Source organism: Chinchilla lanigera, unplaced genomic scaffold (genome assembly GCF_000276665.1).
Source record: "Chinchilla lanigera isolate Chin_1 unplaced genomic scaffold, ChiLan1.0 scaffold00008, whole genome shotgun sequence".
NCBI lineage: Eukaryota > Metazoa > Chordata > Mammalia > Rodentia > Chinchillidae > Chinchilla > Chinchilla lanigera.
Window position 1 is genome coordinate 36,931,712 of NW_004955409.1, and position 25,197 is coordinate 36,956,908.

Here is a 25,197-nt window from a genome sequence, read left to right on the forward strand (position 1 = left end):
CCCTCACCCAGTGTGCTCAACTCACCCTTCAGATTAAAAATAACTGAGGTAAGCGCCATGGCGGGGAGGGGGAGGGCATGCGAGAAAGCCCTGTCTTCCCTCTATCTGCCCATCGGACTTTGGAGGGGAGGAATGTGCCCAAGGACTAAAAAAAGGCCCTGCAGCCAGAGGGGCCAGGGCGACAGACCTTTCATGGACAAACCTGGGGGCTCTGGTGTCCTCCCGTCACCTCCAGAGCCAAGGGATCAGGGAGGAGGAGCCAGGAGGGGCCACACGCGGGAGGGAGGGTCCCACCGGAAGAACTCCAAATTTAGGCAGCAGGGTGGGGGAGTACGATATAAAGGAACTGGAGCTTGGAGGACAGGCGGAGATTCCTCCAGCCCAGGTAAGAGAGAGTTTGGGGTGGAGGCTCTGCAGCCAGTCCAGGCAGCCCTCACCCCGGGGGACCCTGCCTTCCCTGGGAGTGGGGTGCAGGTCAGTCAGAGGCTTCCAGAACTGCCGTCCTTCCCAGGAAGTTGCCTCTGGGAACACCAGATACTTTTCCTAGGACTCTCCCTTTCTCTGCCCCACCATTGTGCATCTCCTTGCCCACTTCTCCCTCCCTCCTTTGGAAGCCTGCTTCCCTTCATCTTGGTTTTTTTATCTTGCCTCTTGGTCTTTGTCGGTACTCACCCCAACCTGTTTCTCTGCCTGCCTTTCTCCCTTGTCCTTCCTTCTTAGCTGTGTGTTCTAATCTCCTGCCTCTCTCCCTGTGTCCACACCCTAGCCCAGCCGTCCCATTCTTACGAGCTCTGCATCTCTTTTCACGTGTGTGCAGCACTGGGGCGGAGCCCAGGGCCTTGTGCATGGTAGGCAAGGGCTCTTCCACTGAGCTACACCCTCCGCATCCTTCCTGCTCCTCCTTGTGCACCTGTGTCTCCCTCCCTGTGTCTATCTGTTCAGTGGAATCTGGCTGGCGGTGTCCAGCCTCTTCCTCCCAGCTGACCTGCTGCTTCTGTTGCTCTTTCTCTTGCTGTTCTTCCAGCCTGGCTGCATCTTCAGGGCACCTTGCTCTACCTGTGGTCCTGATTCTTCAGGATTCTCTGTGAAGAAATAACTAGGTGAGAGCCATCCCAGTGTTCTCTGCAGACCCCAGGACAAACCAGATTGCTGGACTGGGGGCCCCATCTCTCCTCCAGGAAGCTCGGCACTTTTCTTTGGCAAATTCCAGCCAATCCCACACAAACCCTCTGCTGAGTCCCTCCTAAAGAGACTCAGGGTAAGGGAAGCAGAAGTCAGGAGAGACAGTGGGTCGAGTTGGGGCCCTAATGGGATGGAGATAGGAGAGCGAGAAGACTTGGTGGGGCAAAGGGCAAGGCCACGTGTAGAAGTATGGCCTCACCTCAGAAGTAACGGCTCCCCACTGTCTTGCCTCAGAAGAGCCACACGATGACAGACTCCCAGATGGCCGACTTTGGGGAGGCTGCCCCATACCTCCGGAAGTCAGAGAAGGAGCGTCTGGAGGCCCAGACTCGGCCTTTCGACATCCGCACCGAGTGCTTCGTGCCTGATGACAAAGAGGAGTTTGTCAAGGCCAAGATCCTGTCACGGGAGGGGGGCAAGGTCACTGCCGAGACAGAGAATGGCAAGGTGAGTGGGGCATAGTGGCAGGGCACAGAGAGGGAAGGTGTTAGGGGAAAATGGGCCTGGAACCACCTATAGGGGTCTCAGGAGGCCAGATCTGAGCTTCCACAGGGGACCGGGGCACATACATTGGGCATCACCCCAAGGATGCATGCATTTTGCCAGAGGGGATGCTGGGCAGGGTCTGGAGCAGCTGCTTTTCTCCTCAGAGGGGCCTTGTAGATACGGACACAGACACAGCATTAAATGAAGCTTCCCTTCTGGTATGGCATCCCTCTTCCTTGTGCCTCAGCTTCCTCCATGGGTCCACTTCCTCAAATTCCCTTCACCTAAACAGGAGCTAATTCTTAGGCCAGTTTTGAGGTCAGAGCTCAGTGCTGGGGCCAGTGGCCAGCACTCAGAGACCCCTGCTCCCTGGGTTGCTCATACCAGCCATGAAACTGCTTCAGGTGCAAGCAGGGCTCAAAGAGGTGGCCTCTCTGATCTGCTGGCTGAACGCTGCATCTCACTGAGACTGGAATAGTGGGCAACAACTAACAGGGACTTTGATTCTGATCTCAAGTCAGCCACTAGCAGGTCACGGTGCTGGCAAATCGTGTAATCAGTCAGAGCCACAGCCAGACTTCTCTGCTATAAGATTGCTAGAATTCCTACTGGCAGGATCTAATGAGATCAGACCATGGCAAACTGACTGGTGCCAATCAAATCACACCAACAGTGACTGATGGGCAGTGCAGACCAAGGCACTGATGTCCTCGAGTACTGCCGCAGGAGATGGCTCTAGGGCCAGGGTGAGGTGTGCACAGAGCTGAGAGCTGCCAGTCCCCAGGTTTGCCCCTAGATACTTGAAACATGAGGGCTGGGAGGTGACCATCATAAGGTGACAGGGCCTGGAGAACTGGTAAGATAAGGGGCCCTATGCTGGTCTGTAGGTGGGAGAGACTGAGCAAGAAATTTAGCTGGGGACTGCGTCCTGGGCAAGCACTGGTGTAAGGGCTGGAGCACTGACTAGCAAAGAGCTAGGGAGCAAGGCGGAGTCCAGGATGTGTCCTTGGAAAGAGGTAAAAGGGCAAGGCTGGCAAGCAAGGGCTAACAAAGGTACCGGTGAGAATGTGGTCATCCCATCCTACCACTCCATGCTCTCTTTCTAGACAGTGACGGTGAAGGAGGACCAGGTCATGCAGCAGAACCCGCCCAAGTTTGACAAGATCGAGGACATGGCCATGCTGACCTTCCTGCACGAGCCCGCGGTGCTGTACAACCTCAAGGAGCGCTATGCAGCCTGGATGATCTACGTGAGTGGCGGCTGCAGGGACACCCTCCCCTGCTGACAGAGGCTTACGTAGTCCAGGGATATGCTCCTAAAGAGACTGAGTAGGGATTGTCCCAAAGTAGCCCCTCTCCACTCCCCTGCCCACTGCTGGTCAGCTGCAGAAAGAGAAGAGCTAGCTAGGTGACCTGGGGCGCCCTGGCCTGGGCTCTCCTCACCAATCTCATGCTTGGCCCTGTCTCTGGATCCAGACCTACTCAGGCCTCTTCTGCGTCACTGTCAACCCCTACAAGTGGCTGCCAGTGTACAATGCTGAAGTGGTGGCCGCCTACAGGGGCAAGAAGAGGAGTGAGGCCCCGCCCCACATCTTCTCCATCTCCGACAACGCCTATCAGTACATGCTGACGGGTGAGCCTGGCCCCCCAGCCTGTGCCCCCAAGCCCCACGCCCAGCTGGGCCCCCAGCCCTGACCCCACTGCCGCTCCTCTCTTCCAGATCGGGAGAACCAGTCCATCCTCATCACGTGAGCAAGCACCATCTACCCACAAGGGCTGGGGTGCAGTCCCCCAGGCTGACTCTTAGGGTGCAAGAGGAGAGGTTTCAGGCTGTGGTTGCAGAAAGTGTGGGTGCAGGGCTCTTTTCAGAGGGAAAATCCTGTATAGTACTGGGCTCTGGGGGCCTAGCCTGGGAGAGAAAGTATGTGGGGCGCTAGGCTCTGTGTGGACAACAGCAGGAATGCTGGGTGCTGATTGGTCTTTGTTGACCCCAGCGGAGAATCCGGAGCAGGGAAGACTGTGAACACGAAGCGTGTCATCCAGTACTTTGCCAGCATTGCAGCTATAGGTGACCGTGGCAAGAAGGACAGTCCCAATGCCAACAAGGTGCTGTGGGGGCCACAGGCACAGCAGCCAAGGGGTAGGGGCAGGGCCGGCACAGTGTGAAACCCCCTTCTGGTCAGGGACACACCCTCTGAGGTCAGAGGCCCTTTGGAGCCACAGACCCCCCAACTAATCATCCAGCCCCAGCCTACTCACCAGGGCCTGCTCAGCAGGGTCTGCCAGGAGGTGGGCGGAGGATGAGCCCCATGCCCCATGCTCCTTCACAGGGCACCCTGGAGGACCAGATCATCCAGGCCAACCCCGCCCTGGAGGCCTTCGGCAATGCCAAGACTGTCCGGAACGACAACTCCTCCCGCTTTGTGAGTGATCCTTGACCACTGCCAAGTGCCTTGACAAGAAAGGGAATACTGTTGAGATGACAGCCAGCACACTCAGTTGATCGCATCGTGTCTGCTTGGGGACCAACAAGCACACACACACACACACACACACACATACAGGCACATGAAGACTCACTAGCTCCAAACCCTCCCCACACAGCCTGGCTCCCTGAGTTCTGCCAACCTCACAAAAGAGGCTCAGGGTCACCACAGTTGTCCATAACCAAGTAACAGAGCTGATTTGGGTCGTATTTTAGATTTACCTTCTGAATATTTTCAAAGCTGTCTTGCAGTGGATTAAGAAAAGAGCACAGGCTTTGGAGCCAAAGCCTGGACTTTCTGTGTGCTCAGCAACTCCCCACCTCTTTGAGCCCAGTGCCTCCAGCTGCGGAGCAGGGCAGCGATATCTGTGAAGCAGGACCACACAAGAACCTGGGCTTCCAGAACCATCCAGGGCTGTCTGGGTTAAATCGAGGTCCAAAGTTTCAGTCTGTCTCTTCGGTCAGTTCCTTTACTCTGTGCCACCTACACACAGGGGAAATTCATCAGGATCCACTTTGGAGCCACCGGAAAGCTGGCTTCTGCAGACATAGAGACCTGTGAGTACCAGGGAGCCTGTTCATCCCCTGGGCCGTACGCCTTTGCCTCCTTCCCCAGCGGCGGCCAGTCTGGTTATTCCCTCCATCACCTCTCCAGGTACACACGCCTCCCTTTTGCTAGCTCTCTTTCTCACCTGTCTTCCTCCCCTCTCCCCACCTCAGATCTGCTGGAGAAGTCTCGGGTGATCTTCCAGCTAAAGGCTGAGAGGAACTACCACATCTTCTATCAGATCCTGTCCAACAAGAAGCCAGAGCTGCTGGGTGAGCCCGGCCTGAGCCCGTTGCCTGCTGCCCACCCCAAAGCCTGCCTGTGTGCAGGGCGGGTCCCCCAGGACTGGCCTGCATCTTGTTTTGCCTCCCTAGAACACAGTCACATGCCTTGTCCCACATCTCACATCTTTCCACTTTTCCCTTGGCATGTTCTCCACTCCCTGCCCATCATTTCCTTCTCTTTACCTGCCATCTCTTCCCCCTCCTGTCGTTCCCCCAGCACCTCCTCTCCGTTTTGTCTGGACATTGGGTCTTCCCTTCTCAAGTGCCCTCTCTAAGCCTTCATTGCCTTTTGATTCTCTCCTTGCTGATTCTCCTCTTCTCTACCCACTCTCTGCCCTCCTCTCCTCTGTCCCCTCCATTCTCCTTTCCTCCACACTCCCTGCCTTCCCCTCACCGCTGTGTTCCTGTGCTGCCCGCCCTTGCCTGGCGCAGACATGCTGCTGCTCACCAACAACCCCTATGACTACGCCTTCGTGTCTCAGGGAGAGGTGTCCGTGGCCTCCATCGACGACTCCGAGGAGCTCATGGCCACCGATGTGAGTGAGGAGGCTGGGGTGGCCGTGTGAGGGCTCCTGCACGCTCCCAGGTCACCATCTAACCACCATTTGTGCTCCCTGCTCTGTGCCAGAGTGCCTTTGACGTGTTGGGCTTCACTGCAGAGGAGAAGGCCAGTGTCTACAAGCTGACGGGCGCCATCATGCACTATGGAAACATGAAGTTCAAGCAGAAGCAGCGGGAGGAGCAGGCAGAGCCAGACGGCACCGAAGGTGCGCAGGGCAGACAGGCAGGGCTGCGGGGAGGGACCTGCTGGCCCCTGTTGCCAGAGACAGGCCCTGGGCACTGGGTCTTCCATGCTGCATCCAAAGGTTCTTTCAACAATTCTTAGAGAAGAGGCTGACAACAGGATAGTTTGGACCACAACAAAAACACTGGAAGAAAATCAGAAGCAGACAGCCAGAGAGCAGCCTTTCCAGGGACAGTGAGAGCACTGCCAGGCCTCTGGCCACCATCATCTTCAAATGGGGGTAGTTAGAAGGGAAGGATGGGGGTGAGGAGGAGCAGGGATATGGGGGAGATGAGCAGCCAGGAGGTCCTCCCACAAACACAGCTGCACTGACGGGAAGTGAGTTAGGGGAGGGAACAAAGGTCATTGAAAGCAGTATGTCATTTCCTTCTCAACCAGATGCTGACAAGTCTGCTTACCTCATGGGGCTGAACTCTGCCGACCTGCTCAAGGGGCTGTGTCACCCTCGGGTCAAAGTGGGCAATGAGTATGTCACCAAGGGGCAGAACGTGCAGCAGGTGTACTACTCCATTGGAGCACTGGCCAAGGCCGTGTATGAGAAGATGTTCAACTGGATGGTGACGCGCATCAATGCCACCCTGGAGACCAAGCAGCCACGTCAATACTTCATAGGAGTCCTCGACATCGCTGGTTTCGAGATCTTTGATGTGAGTTCAGGGCCCTGAGAATAGGATGATCGCTCACTCACTCACACAATCACAGTCACTGTGCAGGGCCAGCTGGGGGCCGGGCTGGGAAGCCAGCAGGAATCATGCAGTGCCATGGCAGTCATCGTCCCTGTCCTCAGGGAAACCCACACCACCATCCCCACTACCCTAACTTGGCTTGGAGGGGACCAGCTGCCCCCTGCTGGGTTCAGGCAGGACATATGCTGGGCTGACCCCACTGACCCCTCCCACCTGAACCACTGCCGCCCTCACCCCTCTGCAGTTCAACAGCTTCGAGCAGCTCTGCATCAACTTCACCAATGAGAAGCTGCAGCAGTTCTTCAACCACCACATGTTCGTGCTGGAGCAGGAGGAGTACAAGAAGGAGGGCATCGAGTGGGAGTTCATCGACTTTGGCATGGACCTGCAGGCCTGCATTGACCTCATCGAGAAGGTGCTGCCGGCCCCCGCCACGTCTCCTCCTCTGCCACCCCAGACCGAGTGGCAGCCCCATCCCTTCTGGGGGTTATGGTCTGACTAGCAGAAGTGGGGCCAAAGAATCCCAAGCCTCCGTTCCTAGAGCCCTTTGTTGGTCTAGCACCCAGGGCCTTGAGAGCAGACCCGTGGAGGATAGGCACTTGCAGGATGCCCCCCCCCAGCAGGTCTGGCCCTCGTTTACACACCCAAGGACCAGCAAGTGTCAGGTGGTGTGTTTTCATCTCCTCTCAGGGATCTGGGCGATGCAGTGGTGAGTAAATTCCCAATAGCAGCCCTGTTCCTAGACTTTCACAAAGGTCCCTCTGTCATCACCAAAGTTCCCCACTTGGGGAAAGCTGGAACAGGTGCCCGTCAGTAGATAACTGTCCTCCTCACTGAGCCGAATACATTTCCACCCCAAGAGCATCTCTGCAAGCACACGAGGACTGTAGAACAGACTCCACTTCCAACTGCATGATGCACACTTGGTGACACTCTCTCCTCCCCTCAGCCCATGGGCATCATGTCCATCCTGGAGGAGGAGTGCATGTTCCCCAAGGCCACCGACATGACCTTCAAGGCCAAGCTGTATGACAACCACCTGGGCAAGTCCGCCAACTTCCAGAAGCCACGCAACATCAAGGGGAAGCCAGAGGCTCACTTCTCCCTGATCCACTACGCTGGCACCGTGGACTACAACATCCTGGGCTGGCTGGAAAAGAACAAGGACCCACTCAATGAGACAGTGGTGGCCCTGTACCAGAAGTCCTCCCTCAAGCTCATGGCCACACTCTTCTCCTCCTATGCTTCTGCTGATACTGGTAAGTGATACTGGTGAGCTGGGTCAGGGGACTTCTGTAGGTGCAGTGTCCAGAGGCAGGCAGGGGAGCCCATGAGTCAGGACAGCCCACTGTTGGCTCTCTGTACCTCCCCACTGTAGTACTTTCCACTTTCTCCCTTGCATTATGGATGTTGGTGCGCACATCTGTTTCTTCAAGACTGAGCAGCTGGGGGTCAGGAAACATAACACAAGTCACTGTCCCCAGTCACTGTCCCCTGCCCATCATGGAGCCATTGCAGGACTTCTCAATACACATTCACAGAATCACTGAACGAGTGTAAAAAAAAAATGGGTCTCCAGTTCAGAGAAAGAAGAAAAGAGTGTGGACAGAATGAGGAGCTATAGAGAAGTAGAAAGTGGGAAGACATAAAAAAGAAAGGTAGGGTCAAAAGGAAGAACAAGAAGTCACTGACACTATTCAGTACCTACTGCTGAGCTGCCCAGCATACCTACTCCTGCGCAGTCTGCTCTGCAGCATTTAGCGGCAGTTACTTCCATCCTGTGGAAAACTGAGACTTGGAGAACAGCTGGTGGGAATCCCACAGCACTGAGAACCAGAGCTCGCCTCGACCCCAGAACTCCTCCACCTTCAAGCTCATGCTCATCATTCCTTCTCCTCTTATTAGGGGATAGTGGAAAAGGCAAAGGAGGCAAGAAAAAAGGCTCATCCTTCCAGACAGTGTCCGCTCTCCACCGGGTAAGAAAGGCTCAGAGATTCCATATCGTGGTGGGTAAATCTAGAGCTGCCCTACCCTGATGCTCTGAATCAAGGGATGACAGAAGCTAGAGCTATGTGGTCATTTCGGTGTGAAAATTCTACACAAAGTCAGGTGGGGTGGCACATGCCTGTAATCTCAGCACTTGGGAGGCTGAGGCAGGAAGATCACTGCAAGTTTGAGGACAGCTTGGGCTACATAGGAAGACCCTGTCAAAAGAAAAAAAAAGATAAGAAAGAAAGAAAGAAAGAAAATTATACACAAGCATGAACTCATGTCATAAATTATATGTCCCTTTAATAGTTCTGGTGGCAGGATCTCTGGGTCCCAAGGCTAAGGGACACAAGAGAAGGTCCTTGTGGCTACTAACTCCTTACCTTCATCCATCCCCAGGAAAATCTGAATAAGCTGATGACCAACCTAAGGACCACCCATCCTCACTTTGTACGCTGCATCATCCCCAATGAACGAAAGGCTCCAGGTAACCACATAAAGGCTTTAGTCTTGGACATGATGCCTGGCATCCACTTATCCTGAGACTGACCCTTTCCCTTCCCCCCTTGCTGTAGGGGTGATGGAAAATCCCCTGGTCATGCACCAGCTACGCTGCAACGGTGTGCTGGAGGGCATCCGCATCTGCAGGAAGGGCTTCCCCAACCGCATCCTCTATGGGGACTTCCGGCAGAGGTGGGCACAGGGGCTGCCAAGCTCAGGGAGCACAGGCAGCACGGGAGCTTGGGATGCCATGTGGGGGTGGGGGTCTGCAGGTGGCCCTGGAATTCTGCAGGCGAGCAGATCCTGGCAGAACAGGGTGACGCTGGGCACTTCCCTCCCCAGGTATCGTATCCTGAACCCAGCAGCCATTCCCGAGGGGCAGTTCATTGACAGCAGGAAAGGGGCAGAGAAGCTGCTAGGCTCCCTGGATATTGACCACAACCAGTACAAGTTTGGCCACACCAAGGTGAGTCTTGAGTCCTACGGGGCAGGTGTCCCTGTCACATGAAGCAGACGGAAGATGAGGCAGCCCCCTGCTTCCTGGCTTCCTTCCCGATGCATGGACTGCAAACCAGGCTGCATTTCTCCCTGTGTTGTGTATTTGTTCTAGGATGCATGGGGTTGGGCTTCCTGAGAGCTCCCTCAGACCTGCTTCTACCCCTTAAACACTGCTTCTACCCCTTGCCCACAGGTGTTCTTCAAGGCAGGACTGCTGGGGCTGTTGGAGGAGATGCGAGACGAGAGGCTGAGCCGCATCATTACCCGCATCCAAGCACAGTCCCGGGGCCAGCTCATGCGTGTCGAGTTCAAGAAGATTGTGGAGCGCAGGTGAGGCGGGGAGGAAGGGAAAGGCACCTGAAATGCCAGAGAACTGCCGAATAGCATGGACCACAAGACCAGGATTCGGATCCTGGCTCTAAAGTAGATGGCCTGGGCAAGTTACTTTACCACTCTGCACCTAATTTTGAATTATTTTTTAAATACTCCATCTTAAAACACTAAATTGACAAAAAAAGAAGTCTGACCTACCATTGACAGGAGTATAAACTTATATTGAGCAACCTCTTTGAAAAATGATTTATCATTGTCTTTTTTTTTTTTTTTGTACCGGGAATCGAACTTGGAACCTCATGCTTGCCAGGCAGGCATGATTCCACTGAGCTATATTCCTGGCCCTAGCCCTGTCTTTTAAAGCTGAACAATCACATACTTTTCAGTGTCACCCCTGAATGCAATTCCACCCACAGAGAAACTCCCATACCTGTATACCAAGAGCCAAAAAAAAAAAAAAAAAAGATTCTGCATAACAGCATTGGTCATAATAGTGCAGATCTGGAAACAACCTGAATTTCCATTTAAAGGGGAATGGTTGTATAACCATTTGGTGGAATACCATAGAGCAATGAAAAGTAGTGAACCACACTAAATGTTTTGCACCTTATGTTTGCACCTTAAAAGTATATTGTTGAATGAACAAAAGCAAGTCTTAATCCCAGAACTCTGGGAGGCTGAGGGAGGAGGATTACAAGGTCAAGTCTAGCCTGAACAGCTCAGCAACTTAGTGGGACCCTGGGGAGGTAGCTCAGTGCAAAGGCCCTAGGTTCAAACCCCAGTACAAAAAAAGTCTCAAAAGAATATGTATAGTCTGAGACAATCACTAACAGCTGGTAATGCTTTGACTTTTGCTGGGTGGTGGGTTCATGGACAGTCATTTTCATGCTTCATAATGTATATACTGGAGACATTCTTAAAGGTGAAACATTATACAATTTTAACATAGTTGAGGTTCTCATCAGCATAAAAACACTGATCATAGTAGACACTTTAGAAGTGGTAGCTTCCATTACTGCTACTGTTCCAGGAAGGAAGATATAAACTACACTTTTGTTGAATCAAATTACATTTTTATGGAGCAATTCCATATTCAGTGCAGTGCTATTTGGTTGGGAGTGCATACGTGCAATGGGGCTACAAGACAGGCTCCTGCCTCTGGTGCTTACGAACTTGCTAGATGCTAGAGAAGACACATGCAGTTTGTCCCGTGATTGGGAAGGGCTCTATTATAGGGTCACTGCCTGCCTCCATGTTTCCTTGTCAGGGATGCCCTGCTGGTAATCCAGTGGAACATTCGGGCCTTCATGGGTGTCAAGAATTGGCCATGGATGAAGCTTTACTTCAAGATCAAGCCACTGCTGAAGAGCGCAGAAACAGAGAAGGAGATGGCCACCATGAAGGAGGAGTTCGGGCGCGTCAAAGAGGCACTCGAGAAATCCGAGTCTCGCCGCAAGGAGCTGGAGGAGAAGATGGTGTCCCTGCTGCAGGAGAAGAACGACCTGCAGCTCCAAGTGCAGGCAGTGAGGCTGTGTGACAATCTCTTCATCTCTCTCCTCTTCTCTCCTAGAGTATAGCCCATCACATCACCAGGAGCTGGAGTCTAGAAATGCTGGCTCTTTTTAAGTCTCTGAATATTTCCTCTCTTTAACCACCAGCTTCTTCCCTGTCCTCTTCTCCCAGGAACAAGACAACCTCAATGATGCAGAGGAGCGCTGCGACCAGCTGATCAAGAACAAGATCCAGCTGGAGGCCAAAGTGAAGGAGATGAATGAGAGGCTGGAGGATGAGGAGGAGATGAATGCCGAGCTCACTGCCAAGAAGAGAAAGCTGGAAGATGAGTGCTCAGAGCTGAAGAAGGACATTGATGACCTGGAGCTGACACTGGCCAAGGTGGAGAAGGAGAAGCATGCAACAGAGAACAAGGTGAGGGCAGCCCCCTCTGGCCCCAGCCCAGGTCTCCTCAGATTCCAGACCAGAGTCAGGTGCTGGTCCTTGGCATGGAGGTTCCCACTGATGTCCTTAGCTGTTGGCCTTTGGTTCTGAAGGGGTGGGGGCTTTGGTTGGCAGGTAAAGAACCTGACAGAGGAGATGGCTGGGCTGGATGAGATCATTGCCAAGCTGACCAAGGAGAAGAAAGCTCTGCAAGAGGCCCACCAGCAGGCCCTGGATGACCTTCAGGCTGAGGAGGACAAGGTCAACACCCTGACCAAGGCTAAGGTCAAGCTGGAGCAGCAGGTGGATGATGTGAGTAGTAAAAACCATGTTCTATCTCTCTCAGATCAAGATTTTGCCATTAACCAATGGTCAAGGGGTTCTTGATCCCTGTAATTATCTTCTATGGCTCCTGGTGCCTTTTTTCCTCCCCTTTCCCCTCATTGTAGTTCCTCACTGGGCTGGATTTCTGAATCCTTTGTGTTTGCAGGATATCTCTGCTGGTTTGACTTCTGATCCCAGTGGACTTCAAGCTTAAAAGCAAGCAGAAGAACATGAACTGCGGATTTCAGGTGTTCTAGATTTTATTCATTTCTCTCTCTACCAGCTGGAGGGATCCCTGGAGCAGGAGAAGAAGGTGCGCATGGACCTGGAGCGGGCGAAGCGGAAGCTGGAGGGTGACCTGAAGCTGACCCAGGAGAGCATCATGGACCTGGAGAATGACAAGCAGCAGCTGGAAGAAAAGCTCAAGAAGTAAGCACCTACAGCATCTTGAGGGGCCACAGGCGGTGTCTGGCCTGAGCACACAGTGCCGCCCCTTCACAGCTGGGTTTGCCCTGGGCACACACACTGGGAATTCTGAGGGCCGTCACAGGCTTCCCCCTTTACTCTGTGCCAGAAAGGAGGGAGCTGGTTCTGGCATGCTGAGGCAAGAAAAGAGAATGGGCTCAGAGTAGGGAGGACCACTGGGCACTACCCTCTTCTCTTCCAGGAAGGAGTTTGAAATTAATCAGCAAAACAGTAAGATTGAGGATGAGCAGGCACTGGCTCTTCAGCTGCAGAAGAAACTGAAGGAAAACCAGGTAACATTCTTCTTGGTGCAGCCAAGGAGACACCCACCCAAGGCTGTGGGAACTGCTTAGGATTCTAGACAATATCTAGAACTCCAGGTATCCCTGGAGCCCCGACCATCCCTGACTTCCAGGCAGCACTACCCTTGCCCTAGTTTTCTTGACAAGAATGTATCAGTGCAGCAAAGCTATATCTTGGAGGAGAGTTGTACCTACAAAAGGGTTCCTCTTTATGCAATATGCTGTGCTTCATGGACTTTCTACTCTGGGACAAGTGGTGGAGCTCGATTCTCCTCTTACCCTACCCTTCCTTCGGTACTTCTGCCCATTGCATGGGAGTGAGAAGAACCTTCATGGAGCACCTTCCTATGGGCTGTTGGGTTCATCTTCTTCCCAGTACTGACTTCAGCCACCAATGCAAGCTGAGCCTCCACAGGTGCTCCTGATAGGCAGTCAGCTCCAACCACCTTAAGCAAATCACTTACCCTCCCTGATCCTCAGATTCTCTTCTTATCCATAACATGGGCCAATACCTACTCTACAGGACCAGAGGAGATAAAGTATATGAAACCACTTTGTCAATTAGGAAATTCTATATAAATGTCATTGTAATATAACCAAGGTTAAAGTCAGCCAGCTACCAATAAGAAGATATTCTTTTCTCCTCTACTCTCCCATCCCTCTGTGGGAGGATAGTGAAGGAAGGGCCTAGGCCAGACATGGTGGGTGCACCTGTAGTCCCAGCTCTTTGAGAGGCTGAGCCCAGAGAATCACTTGATCCCAGAATTACAACTAGCCTTACCCAACACAATGAGACCCCATCTCAAAAAAGCCATAAGTTACCCCAAACTGATGTGCTTTTACTTGTAGGTTTTCCTGGAAATCCAATAAGGCAGGTACTGTCTCCATTTTATAGCTGCAGAAGCTGCATAGCCAGATCTGGACACAGTAAAAACAGATGCTCAACTATTGGAGACAAGATTGGTCCTCTCACTTTCTGAGCAGACTATGGCTAGCAGGAAGAAGTCTCCCCTCAGCTCATAGGACCTGTGGTTCAGGCTGCAATTACCATATGGACACAATTCCGCTCCTCTGGGCTGCTCAGGCACCAGCTGCCTGCTTCTTGTAATTTGTCTTCCCAGCTTCTTGGGTTCTCCTCCTGTGCATTGGCCAGTATTCTGACCCACCCCCATGTTCTTCTTTTCTGGGTCTCAGCAACTTGCCTGGCTTCTTGGACCCAAACAAGAGTGTGATTATCCTCACCAGATCTTGGCAATGAGCTAGGGCTGCTCCTCGTTTCTGCAAAAGTCTCACCTTCTCCATCCTGGAAGTAGAGATTTAGGTTCTCTTTCTCCACTGCTGCAGTTCAGTAAAGCTGCAGGAGCTTCCTGCTATCCCTTAAAGCCATCCATTATCCCAGGTGAATGGGATCCCACCAAGCCTCCTTGTTCCTGGCTACCCAAACAACAGGTCATTCAAATGGTGGATAGAATCTTCTCAAAATTTAGTTAAGACCAAGGCTAAGGCCAGAACAACAAGATAGGGGCATAATGAAGAGAAGATCACCTTGGTTGGCCTGGAAGAAAGCAGTCAAGCTAGAACCCAGCCCCAGAGTAAGTAAGTAAATTCTGGCCAATTAGACTTCATGGTTAATGAAGAAAATTACTATAGTATTTGATTTTTTTTAGGTATATTGTTGCAAATATTTGTAAAAATACAAGCACCTATTTTCTTGTCTTATCATTAGCAGAGCAGTGTCAAGTAAATCTGTGGACTCTGATAATGCCTATCTCAGGAGATCTCCGGACGCCCCTCTGAACACACACTCAGGATTCAGGGATGCAAATGTTCAGGCTGAGTTTCAGTGATTCAGCTTTAACCCAGTTCCTATCGATGGCCAGTGCAGTATCGGGTACTTACCAGCATCCCTGGCCTTGACCCACTTAGATGCCAGTGTACCCTCACTACCAAGCCATGCCAACTTAAAAGTTCCCCAGACATAGTCAACTGTACCCCCAGGCACAGCATTGCCCCTATTTGAGAACCGCCGCTTGATAGGAATTGAAGTACTTGGGAGTCTTTTAGAGCAGAGTCAGGGGTTCCCATGGAGGGTCTGGCGCTGGTCTGAGCCCCTGTGTCCCGGCTCAGGCCCGCATCGAGGAGCTGGAGGAGGAGCTGGAGGCCGAGCGCACTGCCCGCGCCAAGGTGGAGAAGCTGCGCTCAGACCTGTCCCGCGAGCTGGAGGAGATCAGCGAGAGGCTGGAGGAGGCCGGCGGCGCCACCTCCGTGCAGATCGAGATGAACAAGAAGCGCGAGGCCGAGTTCCAGAAGATGCGGCGCGACCTGGAGGAGGCCACGCTGCAGCACGAGGCCACGGCCGCGGCGCTGCGCAAGAAGCACGCGGACAGCGTGGCCGAGCTGAGCGAGCAGATCGACAACCTGCAGCGGGTGAAGCAGAAGCTGGAGAAGGAGAAGAGCGAGTTCAAGCTGGAGCTGGACGATGTCACCTCCAACATGGAGCAGATCATCAAGGCCAAGGTGGGCCCTCTCAGCCTCCCCCACCCCTCCTTCCCCACACCTGTGCCTTCTCTGTCTGCCATCCCTCTTGTCATTCTCACTTCCTTCCTCCCTTTGGTCTTCTCTCCCTTCCTCCCAGCCCCTCTCTGGTGCTCACCCATGTCTGTCTTTTCACCTTCCTCCCCGCTTTCATTCAGGTCCCTTCTTCAGACTAAGCCTCCCATACACACACACATACAATGCCTGGGTCACCACCCCCTTACACCCTGTGCTCTCTCTACCTTGATCCTCTCTTCCTTCCTCTGTCTGGGGGACCTGGTCACTCTGTCTTCTCTGACTTTTCCCACATTCACCTTCCCTGTGTCCGCTACTGCCTAAAGGCAAACCTGGAGAAAGTGTCCCGGACGCTGGAGGACCAGGCCAATGAGTACCGCGTGAAGCTGGATGAGGCCCAGCGCTCCCTCAATGACTTCACCACCCAGCGAGCCAAACTGCAGACAGAAAATGGTGAGTGCCCCTGGCAAACCCTGCGCTGGCCCTGGGTAGGATGCTGCTGCCCTCTTCAGTATGCCACAAAACCTTTATTCTGCCTCTAGGAGAGTTGGCCCGGCAACTAGAGGAAAAAGAGGCGCTGATCTCGCAGCTGACCCGAGGCAAGCTTTCCTACAACCAGCAGCTGGAGGACCTCAAGAGGCAGCTGGAGGAGGAGGGCAAGGTCAGGCCCAGTGGGGCCCAGTGAGACAGGTTTGATGGAAGCCCTGGGCAATGACTCTCAACTCAGAAACAGACCTGGAGGCTGCTATAATGAAAAGGTCTCCAGTCAAGGTTCTATACTCCCACTAAGCAAAAGCCAGACTCACTTAATGCTTCTTATTTGTAAGGGGTGGGTAAATCAAGAAACCAAAGACGTGGAGATTCCACCTCACCCCCAAGCTGGCTGACGCTGGGGCTCTGTTGAAGTAAACAGATAGAAGGATCTAGAGAATGCGGCAGGAGGAAAGCTAACCATGGTGATGCACACCTGTGCTCCCAGACACTGGAGAGACTGAAGTGGGAGGGTCTCCTGAGCACATGAGTTTGAGAACAAGCGACAGGGATTCCCTCCTAACTCCTGGTGGCTGCCCCTCTCCCTAGGCCAAGAACGCCCTGGCGCATGCGGTGCAGTCAGCCCGGCATGACTGTGACCTGCTGCGGGAGCAGTACGAGGAGGAGATGGAAGCCAAGGCCGAGCTGCAGCGCGTGCTGTCCAAGGCCAACTCAGAGGTGGCCCAGTGGAGGACCAAGTATGAGACAGACGCCATCCAGCGCACCGAGGAGCTGGAGGAGGCCAAGTGAGCTCCGCATGGTCCCCACCCTGGTTCTCAGAGAGGAAGGAACAAGAGGACCGGGGATGGGAACAGTCAGAGTGGATATAGGAAAGAGGTTTGGGGTGGGAGAGATGAAAGGATGGGGAATAGAGGTGCTGGAGAGAAAGCCTGGATCCTGCAGTCTATAAACCCTGGCTGGCCCTGACCCACTTCCTGTGACGGGCGAGCTTTTGGCCCGGGTTATACCTGATGCTCACGTATAAGACGAGCAAAAAGCTTGTTGGTCAGAGGAGCACTCGTCGTTCAGCCTAGGGTGGGCATGGGAGGTGCTACCAGCCAGATACCCCTGCATGGAGAGAGGTGGTGCCTAGGCAGCTTATTTTGGTGGACTCTATTCTGGGCACCAGTAGCCTTGACCCCCTCTGGAGGCTGAAGTTCCATTATCCTAGGAACTGTGGAAAGGGGCTGGGTCTTCAATGGCAGTACAGAACAGAAAGGGTCCCAGGGCCCCACTGTTCCCAAGTAGTCACACACATTACCCTGGGCAGGAAGAAGCTGGCCCAGAGGCTCCAAGATGCTGAGGAGGCTGTGGAGGCCGTTAACGCCAAGTGCTCATCCCTGGAGAAGACCAAGCACCGGCTACAGAACGAGATTGAGGACCTCATGGTGGACGTGGAGCGCTCCAACGCCGCAGCCGCAGCCCTGGACAAGAAGCAGAGGAACTTCGACAAGGTGCGCAGTGGGCCAGGATGACAGCCAGCATGTGCGGCAGGGGCAGCAGGGGGACAGTGTCAGTGCGAGGCCAGAACCATCCTCCGGGCAGCCAGGGGAGGAGGGCTGAGCCCAGGCGAGGGGCCTGGGACACCTGGGCAGCACAGTGAGCCGCGTCCCCTGCAGATCCTGGCTGAGTGGAAGCAGAAGTACGAGGAATCGCAGTCAGAGCTGGAGTCGTCCCAGAAGGAGGCGCGCTCCCTGAGCACCGAGCTGTTCAAGCTCAAGAATGCATATGAGGAGTCGCTGGAGCACCTGGAGACCTTCAAGCGGGAGAACAAGAACCTGCAGGGTGAGCTGGCCCAGGGGGTCCGAGGGGCCACAGGGCTCCGTCCCCTTGGGAGCGCCAGGACTAATTCAGATGATTGCGCTTTCTTGCTCTCTGACCCCCAGAGGAGATCTCAGACCTGACTGAGCAGCTGGGAGAAGGAGGAAAGAATGTGCACGAGCTGGAGAAGGTCCGCAAGCAGCTGGAGGTAGAGAAGCTGGAGCTGCAGTCAGCCCTGGAGGAGGCCGAGGTGAGGGCCTGGATCTCTCTCCTGCTCCCCAGTCTGCTCTGCTGTCTGCACCTCACCTTTGCCTGGGACCGACCCTGACCCACTGGGTACAAGGTTGTCTATCCACTTCCCGCTCCTCGTGATGACCTCCAAAGTCAGAGTATGCACAAGGAAAATGTTTTGGTCTGATTTTAGGCCAAGAAGGTTTTGTTTCTTGCCAGGGTTTCTGAAGCCATCATAACTGTTCAGACAGTGAGGAGGGACATGGGTTTGGGAGTCCACAATCTGCTTGAGGAGCTCCACTGTGTTATTGGACAAGGTCCTTGACCTCTCTGTGCCTCAGTGTCCTTAAGATGTTATTAACGTACACGCCTCACAAGACTATGTGCACAATCAGATGAGGTTCTACACTCAAACAATATATATATTAGCTATTAGCTATATCACTGCACATTTTTAAAAACCTGAGAATAGTCCCAAGGCGGGGCATGGTAGTACACACATGTAATTCCGACACTCTGGGAGGCTGAAGCAGGAAGACTGCAAGTTTTAGCCCAGCTTGGGCAACTTACTGAGGTGCTGTCTCAAAATAAAAAAATAAAATGTAGCTCAATGTGAAGGTCCTAGGTTCAATTGCAAGTTTGGAAAATAAAAAATGATGAAGGACCAGACAATCAAAGAACAAAGAGAGTTTTGGATTTGTGAATATAGACATTTCTCCCTTCTCTGTGATTTTTTTTAGGTGGGTCAGGAGTTTCTGCCACATTAGTACCAAGGATCTGATAATGGGGAAGTTAAAACCCTCTTCCATAGAGGAAGCCTCAGGACTCAGGGAGCCCAGAGAGTGCTATAGATCTCCCCTACAGCACCCTGGTGCAGGGCCAGCCTCCCATCTCTTCCTAGCTCTTATCCAGTCCTCACTCCTGGCTGAGGCCTACAGCCTCTTGGCCTCCTAGTCCCACGCTGCCCTGGCCCTGACTGTCTTCCTCCACCCCACCCCACCCTCAGGCCTCCCTGGAGCACGAGGAGGGCAAGATCCTCCGTGCCCAGCTGGAGTTCAACCAGATTAAGGCAGAGATCGAGCGGAAGCTGGCAGAGAAGGACGAGGAGATGGAGCAGGCCAAGCGCAACCACCTGCGCGTGGTGGACTCGCTGCAGACCTCGCTGGACGCAGAGACGCGCAGCCGCAATGAGGCGCTGCGGGTGAAGAAGAAGATGGAGGGTGACCTCAATGAGATGGAGATCCAGCTCAGCCAAGCCAACAGAACAGCGTCGGAAGCCCAGAAGCACCTGAAGATCGCCCAAGCGCATCTAAAAGTAACAGGGCCTGGGGCTCTTAGAAAGGGCAGGGGGGCAATTCAGAGTTTAAGGTGCAGCAGGAGCAGCGGGTGAAGACCAGAGGAGTCTTGAGATAACAAATATGAGAAAGTGGGAGCCATGTACCTCCTGAATTTGAAAGCTTCAAATCGTGCACTGACTAGAGAATAGATGAGGGATATGCCCTTCTTCTTCCGGGTGACAAGACGTGATGAATATGGGATATGTCAAACCCCAATGGGGGCTCTGGAAGTACAAGGTTCAGGCCTCTCCCCATCACGTATTCTTCACAGGATACCCAGATCCAGCTGGATGACGCAGTCCGGGCCAACGATGACCTGAAGGAGAACATCGCCATCGTGGAGCGGCGCAACACACTACTGCAGGCTGAGCTGGAGGAGCTGCGTGTGGTCGTGGAGCAGACGGAGAGGTCTCGGAAGCTGGCTGAGCAGGAGCTGATCGAGACCAGCGAGCGGGTGCAGCTGCTGCACTCCCAGGTGAGGGGATCAGGAGCTATGGTGTGGAAACCTGCTGAGTGTCAGAGCCCAGGACATCTGTAGAAACCAGATGTTCTGAGTGAGCATGTCCAACCAGGATCATGGAGTATTTTGCCTCTTGGGCCAACTCTTATCTGTTAGTACTGACCACTAGAATTGCTACCGTGAAGCTGAGTGTCATGTGTGATTGGTGATAGCTACCAAAGTCACAAATCTGGGCATAGTAGACAGCTGCTATTCGGTATCTTTGATCTAGAACACAGCCTGCTGACTCGCTCTGTAAAGAGAAGAGTTAGGAAGATAAAAGAAGCAGAACTGCTTCTCCTTGCCAACCGATCTCTGGGTGGAACACCATTTCTGCCCCCCTGGCAGTTTCTAGTCATACTCTGCAATGAATGTTTGTACCCATCTATTGCAGTGTCCTGTGGAGCCTGTTTTTTTTTTTTTTTTTTTTTTTAGCCTGGTTCTGAACAACTCTACCACTGATTCATGCCCTGTTCTTTAGCTCACTACACTCTTTCTGTAGCTATAATCATTTCCAGACTATCCTGGTGAAAAAAAATTATGTCTACTTCCCTTAGAATATTTTCATGTAAATATTTTATTAAAGTGCTCGGAAGTCGAATTGCAGACCTTTTGTCATTTGAGGTATTTCTTCAGAGCTGGATGATTATATGTATAATATCTAGAACATATCCATCTTCACAGGAAAAGAGAAAGCTGGTACCAAAGAAAGAGTATCCTAAAAGCAGGGCTTTTATTTTTAATGACCACTTCTAATTCTCTCTAGATAAAAGTGCAGAATGAAGTAAAAGTATATATTTGATGGTTTACTCTGTTTGTATCTAGAACACCAGCCTCATCAATCAGAAGAAGAAGATGGAGTCAGACCTGACCCAGCTCCAGAACGAAGTGGAGGAAGCGGTGCAGGAGTGCAGGAATGCTGAGGAGAAGGCCAAGAAGGCCATCACGGATGTGAGGCCCCCCTTCCCACCTTCCCTCAGACACAAATGCAGGTCTGCTCCAGGCCAGGCCACTGTGCTCTTATGACAGTCTGACTCTACAGCTCCATGAGTTTGAGAGCCTGGGGAGAAAACATCACAGATTGGAGAGCAGAGGTCCTTGAGAGGGAAGAAGCCCAGGGCCCAGACTCAAGTCCTTTATCCTCTCTCCTATGCCCAGGCCGCCATGATGGCAGAGGAGCTGAAGAAGGAGCAGGACACGAGCGCCCACCTGGAGCGCATGAAGAAGAACATGGAGCAGACCATTAAGGACCTGCAGCACCGGCTGGACGAGGCCGAGCAGATCGCCCTCAAGGGCGGCAAGAAGCAGCTGCAGAAGCTGGAGGCCCGGGTGCGGGAGCTGGAGAACGAGCTGGAGGCTGAGCAGAAGCGCAACGCGGAGTCAGTCAAGGGCATGAGGAAGAGTGAGCGTCGCATCAAGGAGCTCACTTACCAGGTGCGGGTGGGGGGGTCGGGAGTAGATGTGCCACAGCTTCTCCAGCTGCACCCCCAGCACACACAGGGACCCTGCTGAGCCACTGTCCAGGAAGGCCAGGCAGCCCTCCTGTCTTTGAGGTGCTGTCTAGGGTAGTCCAAATGCAGTGGTGTTAACAACTAATTGAGATGCTGTCCATAGATTAAGTTCCTTTCACGTTCTCTGGGGCCACTTCAGCTTGAGTCCATAAATTTTTGTAGCAAAGAAGAATCTACTTCTACTTCCTGAAATCTCATTTATCAGCATTTCTTCAGAGTTTTAATAACCCAAAGTACTATGTGAAGGCTTCAAAATAGTCCAAGGAATCTTTCCACCTTCTACCAGCCCAAGGGGAAGGGAGATCGTGTGGTTTAGGAACAAGAGTGAGGTGATGGAAAATGACTTGGTGATCTTCCCTGGAAAGTCTGGGACAAGAGAAGCCCTAATAAAAGATCTCAGAATATTCTATGACCTCCATTTCCCAAGTCAGTTTTTGCTCTTGCCCTTCACAGTATCCTGGGAAGGAAAAACTGAGGAGATGAAAGTGTTAATCCATTTGACAGATAGACACCAGAGGCACAGGAAAGAGATTACAGATGTGGCATGAACACAAGTGGAAATGGCCTCCTAGTACATACAGTAACATGGAGATGCTGACGATCAAACAACACAGAAGCCAGTGATCCTGGTGCCTGACTTCCGGCCCTGTGCAGTGAGCTAGAATATTGGACTATGATAGATTAGAATAATATGAGCAATGATACCCCCCTCTTCTTTCTGCCTTCCTTGTTATCACTCCTCTGGTACCTCATGTTGCTCCAGGTGGGAGCTCCATCCACGGCTCTGTTGAGGCTGGAACAGACCAGGTGTCTCCATATGAGCACGTTAGGAAATTCTCTTTGGTTCTCAGATCCTCCCTCCACTTCCAGCTGTAGGATCAAACTGCTTTGTGAATTCCTGACTGAGAAGCGTGCCTCACCCCTTTCATTTACAAATGACGTCAGAGATGGAATCTTCCTCACCACCTCTTTGACATGGAAGGAGAGCCAACTGAGTCCTGAGGAGAACAGTGGCATGGAGGGGGGAGGAAAAGGTCATTGTACTTGCTCCTTCCCCAAAACCGCTTTCTCTCACCCACCTCTCCCAGACAGAGGAGGACAAGAAGAACCTGCTGCGGTTGCAGGACCTGGTGGACAAGCTGCAGCTGAAGGTCAAGGCCTACAAGCGCCAGGCTGAGGAGGCGGTGAGTCTGTGGTTCCCCCACCACCACCATTGGTAACACTCCTACTATGTGTGAGCCAATGAGTATCTGCCACTGTGGGACCTGGACAGAGGTCTGTTCTAATCTGTAACTCTCTCAAAGCATTCATTTTACATGTCCAATATTCTCAGAGGTGTGTCAGGCTACACAAGTTCACAAAAGCAGTGCTGCGTCTGCCCCTGCACCTGCCTGCCCTAGTTTATAGTTCACGCACCTTATGTCCAAGAAAAGGCAGTGGAGATGCTAACATGAGACAGGGGCACATGGTGCTGAGGACACAAAAGGGGCTACACAGCTGGAAGTAGGCCAGGAAAGGGACCTGAGTTGGTGCATGGCAGTGGGGAAGCTATCCCAGCAGGCAGGAAATTGTGGAAGTAAGGTGAGATGAGCACACCTATGCAGGAAGATGAGCACACCCCAGGTCAGCAAGGCTCTGAGTCACGACTGGAACAGATACAGTGAATTAGAGTCGGAGGAGGGGGTGATGCCAGACAGCATGTGATTCGCTAGGCTGAGTAACCCAGAAGGATTCTGAGTGCTGGACAAGTTTGAGGAAAGTGCCACGCCTGGGGCAGGAGACCCTTGGGAATGAACAGGAACGTGGGTGAGGAGTGAGTGGTCAGGGACAGAGTGTGTGCCTTGGGCTGAGAGAGTGGAAACATGCACTTCCCATGGCCCCTCTCACCTCATCCTCCCTCGGCCGCAGGAGGAGCAGGCCAACACCAACCTGTCCAAGTTCCGAAAGGTGCAGCACGAGCTGGATGAGGCGGAGGAGCGGGCAGACATTGCCGAGTCCCAAGTCAACAAGCTGCGGGCCAAGAGCCGTGACATTGGCACCAAGGTGGGTCCCTCCCCCCGGGGTTCAGTAGTCCCCCCTCACCAGCATGGCCTCTGACGTGTGTCCCTCAGAGTAGCTGCTGCTCCCACTGTACGAGGACAGCCCCAACAATCCCACCTGCTCACAGCAGCCCCCCCTCAGAAAGGCCACACCTGCCCCCTGAGCTACAGGCACCCTTACCATGGGACCCCAACATCCCTGAAGCTGACCTCTCCCTTTCTAAGGGTTTCTCCTCAGCTTAGGCCCCTGCAAGCCCCAGGGACCCTTCTTGCCAGCTCTCATGCCTCTTATTCCTCTTCCAGCAAAAAATGCACGATGAAGAGTGACAGGGGCTGTGGAACCCGGCTGTGGCCGACCCACAATAAACACGAGTGCCTGACCCTGCCTGTGTCCTTTGTCCTTTCCACCTGACCTTCATCCTAGAGCAGGAGGGTTGGTGGCCCAACAGCAGGGTGGCTCTAGCCCCTGTATCAAAGCTGTGGGAGCCAAAGCACCCCACATCTACAGCAGAGGAAACCAAGCCCAGAGGAGGTGTCCTGCCTGGCAGCACAAATCCCAGCTCTGTTCAGTCAACCACACAGGGCAAGGGAAGGAGATATTTCAAAAGTGGAAGAAAATGGGTTGGGGATATAGCTCAGTGGTGCTGCGCCTGCCTGGAAAATGCAAGGTTGTGGGATCGATTCCTGATACCAAAAAAAAAAAAAAAAAATGGGGGGAAATAAAGGCAGCAATAGGGTGAGCCAATTATAGACACTGAGGGTCAGAACTTTGGTGCTGAAGCCGAAACTACCCTTCACCTCCCAAATTTCTGAGGCCACAGAGGTTAAAATTGTCACCGAACACTGTCCTTTCCAAAAAGACCCTCCCACTGATGCCAGGAGAGGCTCAGAGCTGGCAGAGATAGAGGTGCGGAGAACAGATGTGGGGAGGGTCCCATCTAGTCAGCCCCTTGGAAGTAACCACAGGGAGCCCCCTCTGTCACCCCCAGGGCCTGACCCCACCTCTGCAGGTGGCATTCCCAGCACTCTGGGACCAGCTGGTGCTCAATCCAAATCCGTATGCAGTGTGGCCCAAACCTGCTGTCTCTGAGCGCCACTGAGGACCAGCTGCACAGCTGCTCAGGAGATTGAGCTGGTCCTGATCACCTCCACGGGGCTTTCTGGCGCGGCTCTGCAGACAACCTCCTCATCCCTTTACCTGGCATCCCTCTGCCCGCTCCCCAAATGGGCCTCTCTGTCCCTCCTCTGAGGCAGTGCCCATCCTGTCCCACCCTCCAAGTCAGTCACCTACTCTTGAGAATGAACTTTGCATCAAGCCTGGGGACTGTGAGCTTGAGAGAAACATGAAACCCAGCTGGTGCTGGGCCTGGAGAGCCTGGCAGAAGCTGCCTGATCAGATGAGAAGCCAGGACTCAAGGATATGAGAACAGGAAACAGGAGGCAGGAAGAGTCCAAGACAGGAGAGGTCACCATCAAAGGAGCAAAGCTCCACCACAGAATTCGAGGTCCAGGGTCTGGGCAAGGCATGGGGGCAGAGTCCTGCAAGTGGAAGGGACACCCCAGAGGAAGGAGGATAGTGCTTAGGGCAGCAACAAGCCTTGGAGAGGGAACAGCCAGTCGGCATGGATGGAGCCACGGAGCTGGGCCATGCTGAGCCCCTCAGAATGGGCAAGAAGTCCTGGCTGCTCTGGACTGTCACAGACCAGGCAGGGCTGGTTCCCAAGTTGTGGCAATGGCTGCTTCAAATCCCCTCAGAGCCAAGCTTTCCCCCAGCTTTTATCATGTGGAGCCTTCACTAGCTGGTCTTTCTCCCAACGCTGAGGGCTCACCAGCAGGCCTGCAAGTCACTTCTGAATTCCTAGGGCTAGCACAGGGTCTGCACATAAGAGATGCTCCAGAAATGTGTGGCGAGCAGC

At 53.3% G+C, this 25,197-nt stretch overlaps 1 protein-coding gene across 1 annotated transcript; it reads left to right on the plus strand.

Annotated features, from left to right (window-relative positions):
• The first annotated feature begins 993 nt into the window (after nt 1–993).
• On the plus strand, nt 994–23,662 carry LOC102019673 (myosin-6). Its single transcript, XM_005377074.1, has 38 exons — nt 994–1,100; nt 1,417–1,629; nt 2,775–2,918; nt 3,145–3,301; nt 3,389–3,416; nt 3,663–3,774; nt 3,999–4,091; nt 4,648–4,711; nt 4,874–4,972; nt 5,417–5,520; nt 5,613–5,751; nt 6,168–6,436; nt 6,720–6,890; nt 7,425–7,734; nt 8,381–8,451; nt 8,864–8,951; nt 9,040–9,157; nt 9,308–9,431; nt 9,657–9,793; nt 11,064–11,319; nt 11,480–11,722; nt 11,867–12,043; nt 12,339–12,484; nt 12,723–12,813; nt 14,950–15,339; nt 15,699–15,825; nt 15,915–16,033; nt 16,453–16,649; nt 17,174–17,357; nt 17,523–17,688; nt 17,790–17,914; nt 18,902–19,210; nt 19,504–19,707; nt 20,557–20,682; nt 20,890–21,165; nt 22,331–22,426; nt 23,151–23,285; nt 23,585–23,662. The coding sequence occupies exons 2-38, from the start codon at nt 1,429–1,431 to the stop codon at nt 23,606–23,608; spliced, it is 5,820 nt and encodes a 1,939-aa protein (XP_005377131.1). The 5' UTR covers nt 994–1,100; nt 1,417–1,428; the 3' UTR covers nt 23,609–23,662.
• Nucleotides 23,663–25,197: the final 1,535 nt, after the last annotated feature.

Bases quoted from the DNA above. Each gene is read 5' to 3' on its own strand.
- LOC102019673 (XM_005377074.1), top strand. From the start codon at position 1,429: ATGACAGACTCCCAGATGGCCGACTTTGGGGAGGCTGCCCCATACCTC. The intron at 1,630-2,774 runs GTGAGTGGGGCA...CTCTCTTTCTAG, and splicing joins CCGAGACAGAGAATGGCAAG to ACAGTGACGGTGAAGGAGGA. The intron at 15,340-15,698 runs GTGGGCCCTCTC...TACTGCCTAAAG, and splicing joins AGCAGATCATCAAGGCCAAG to GCAAACCTGGAGAAAGTGTC.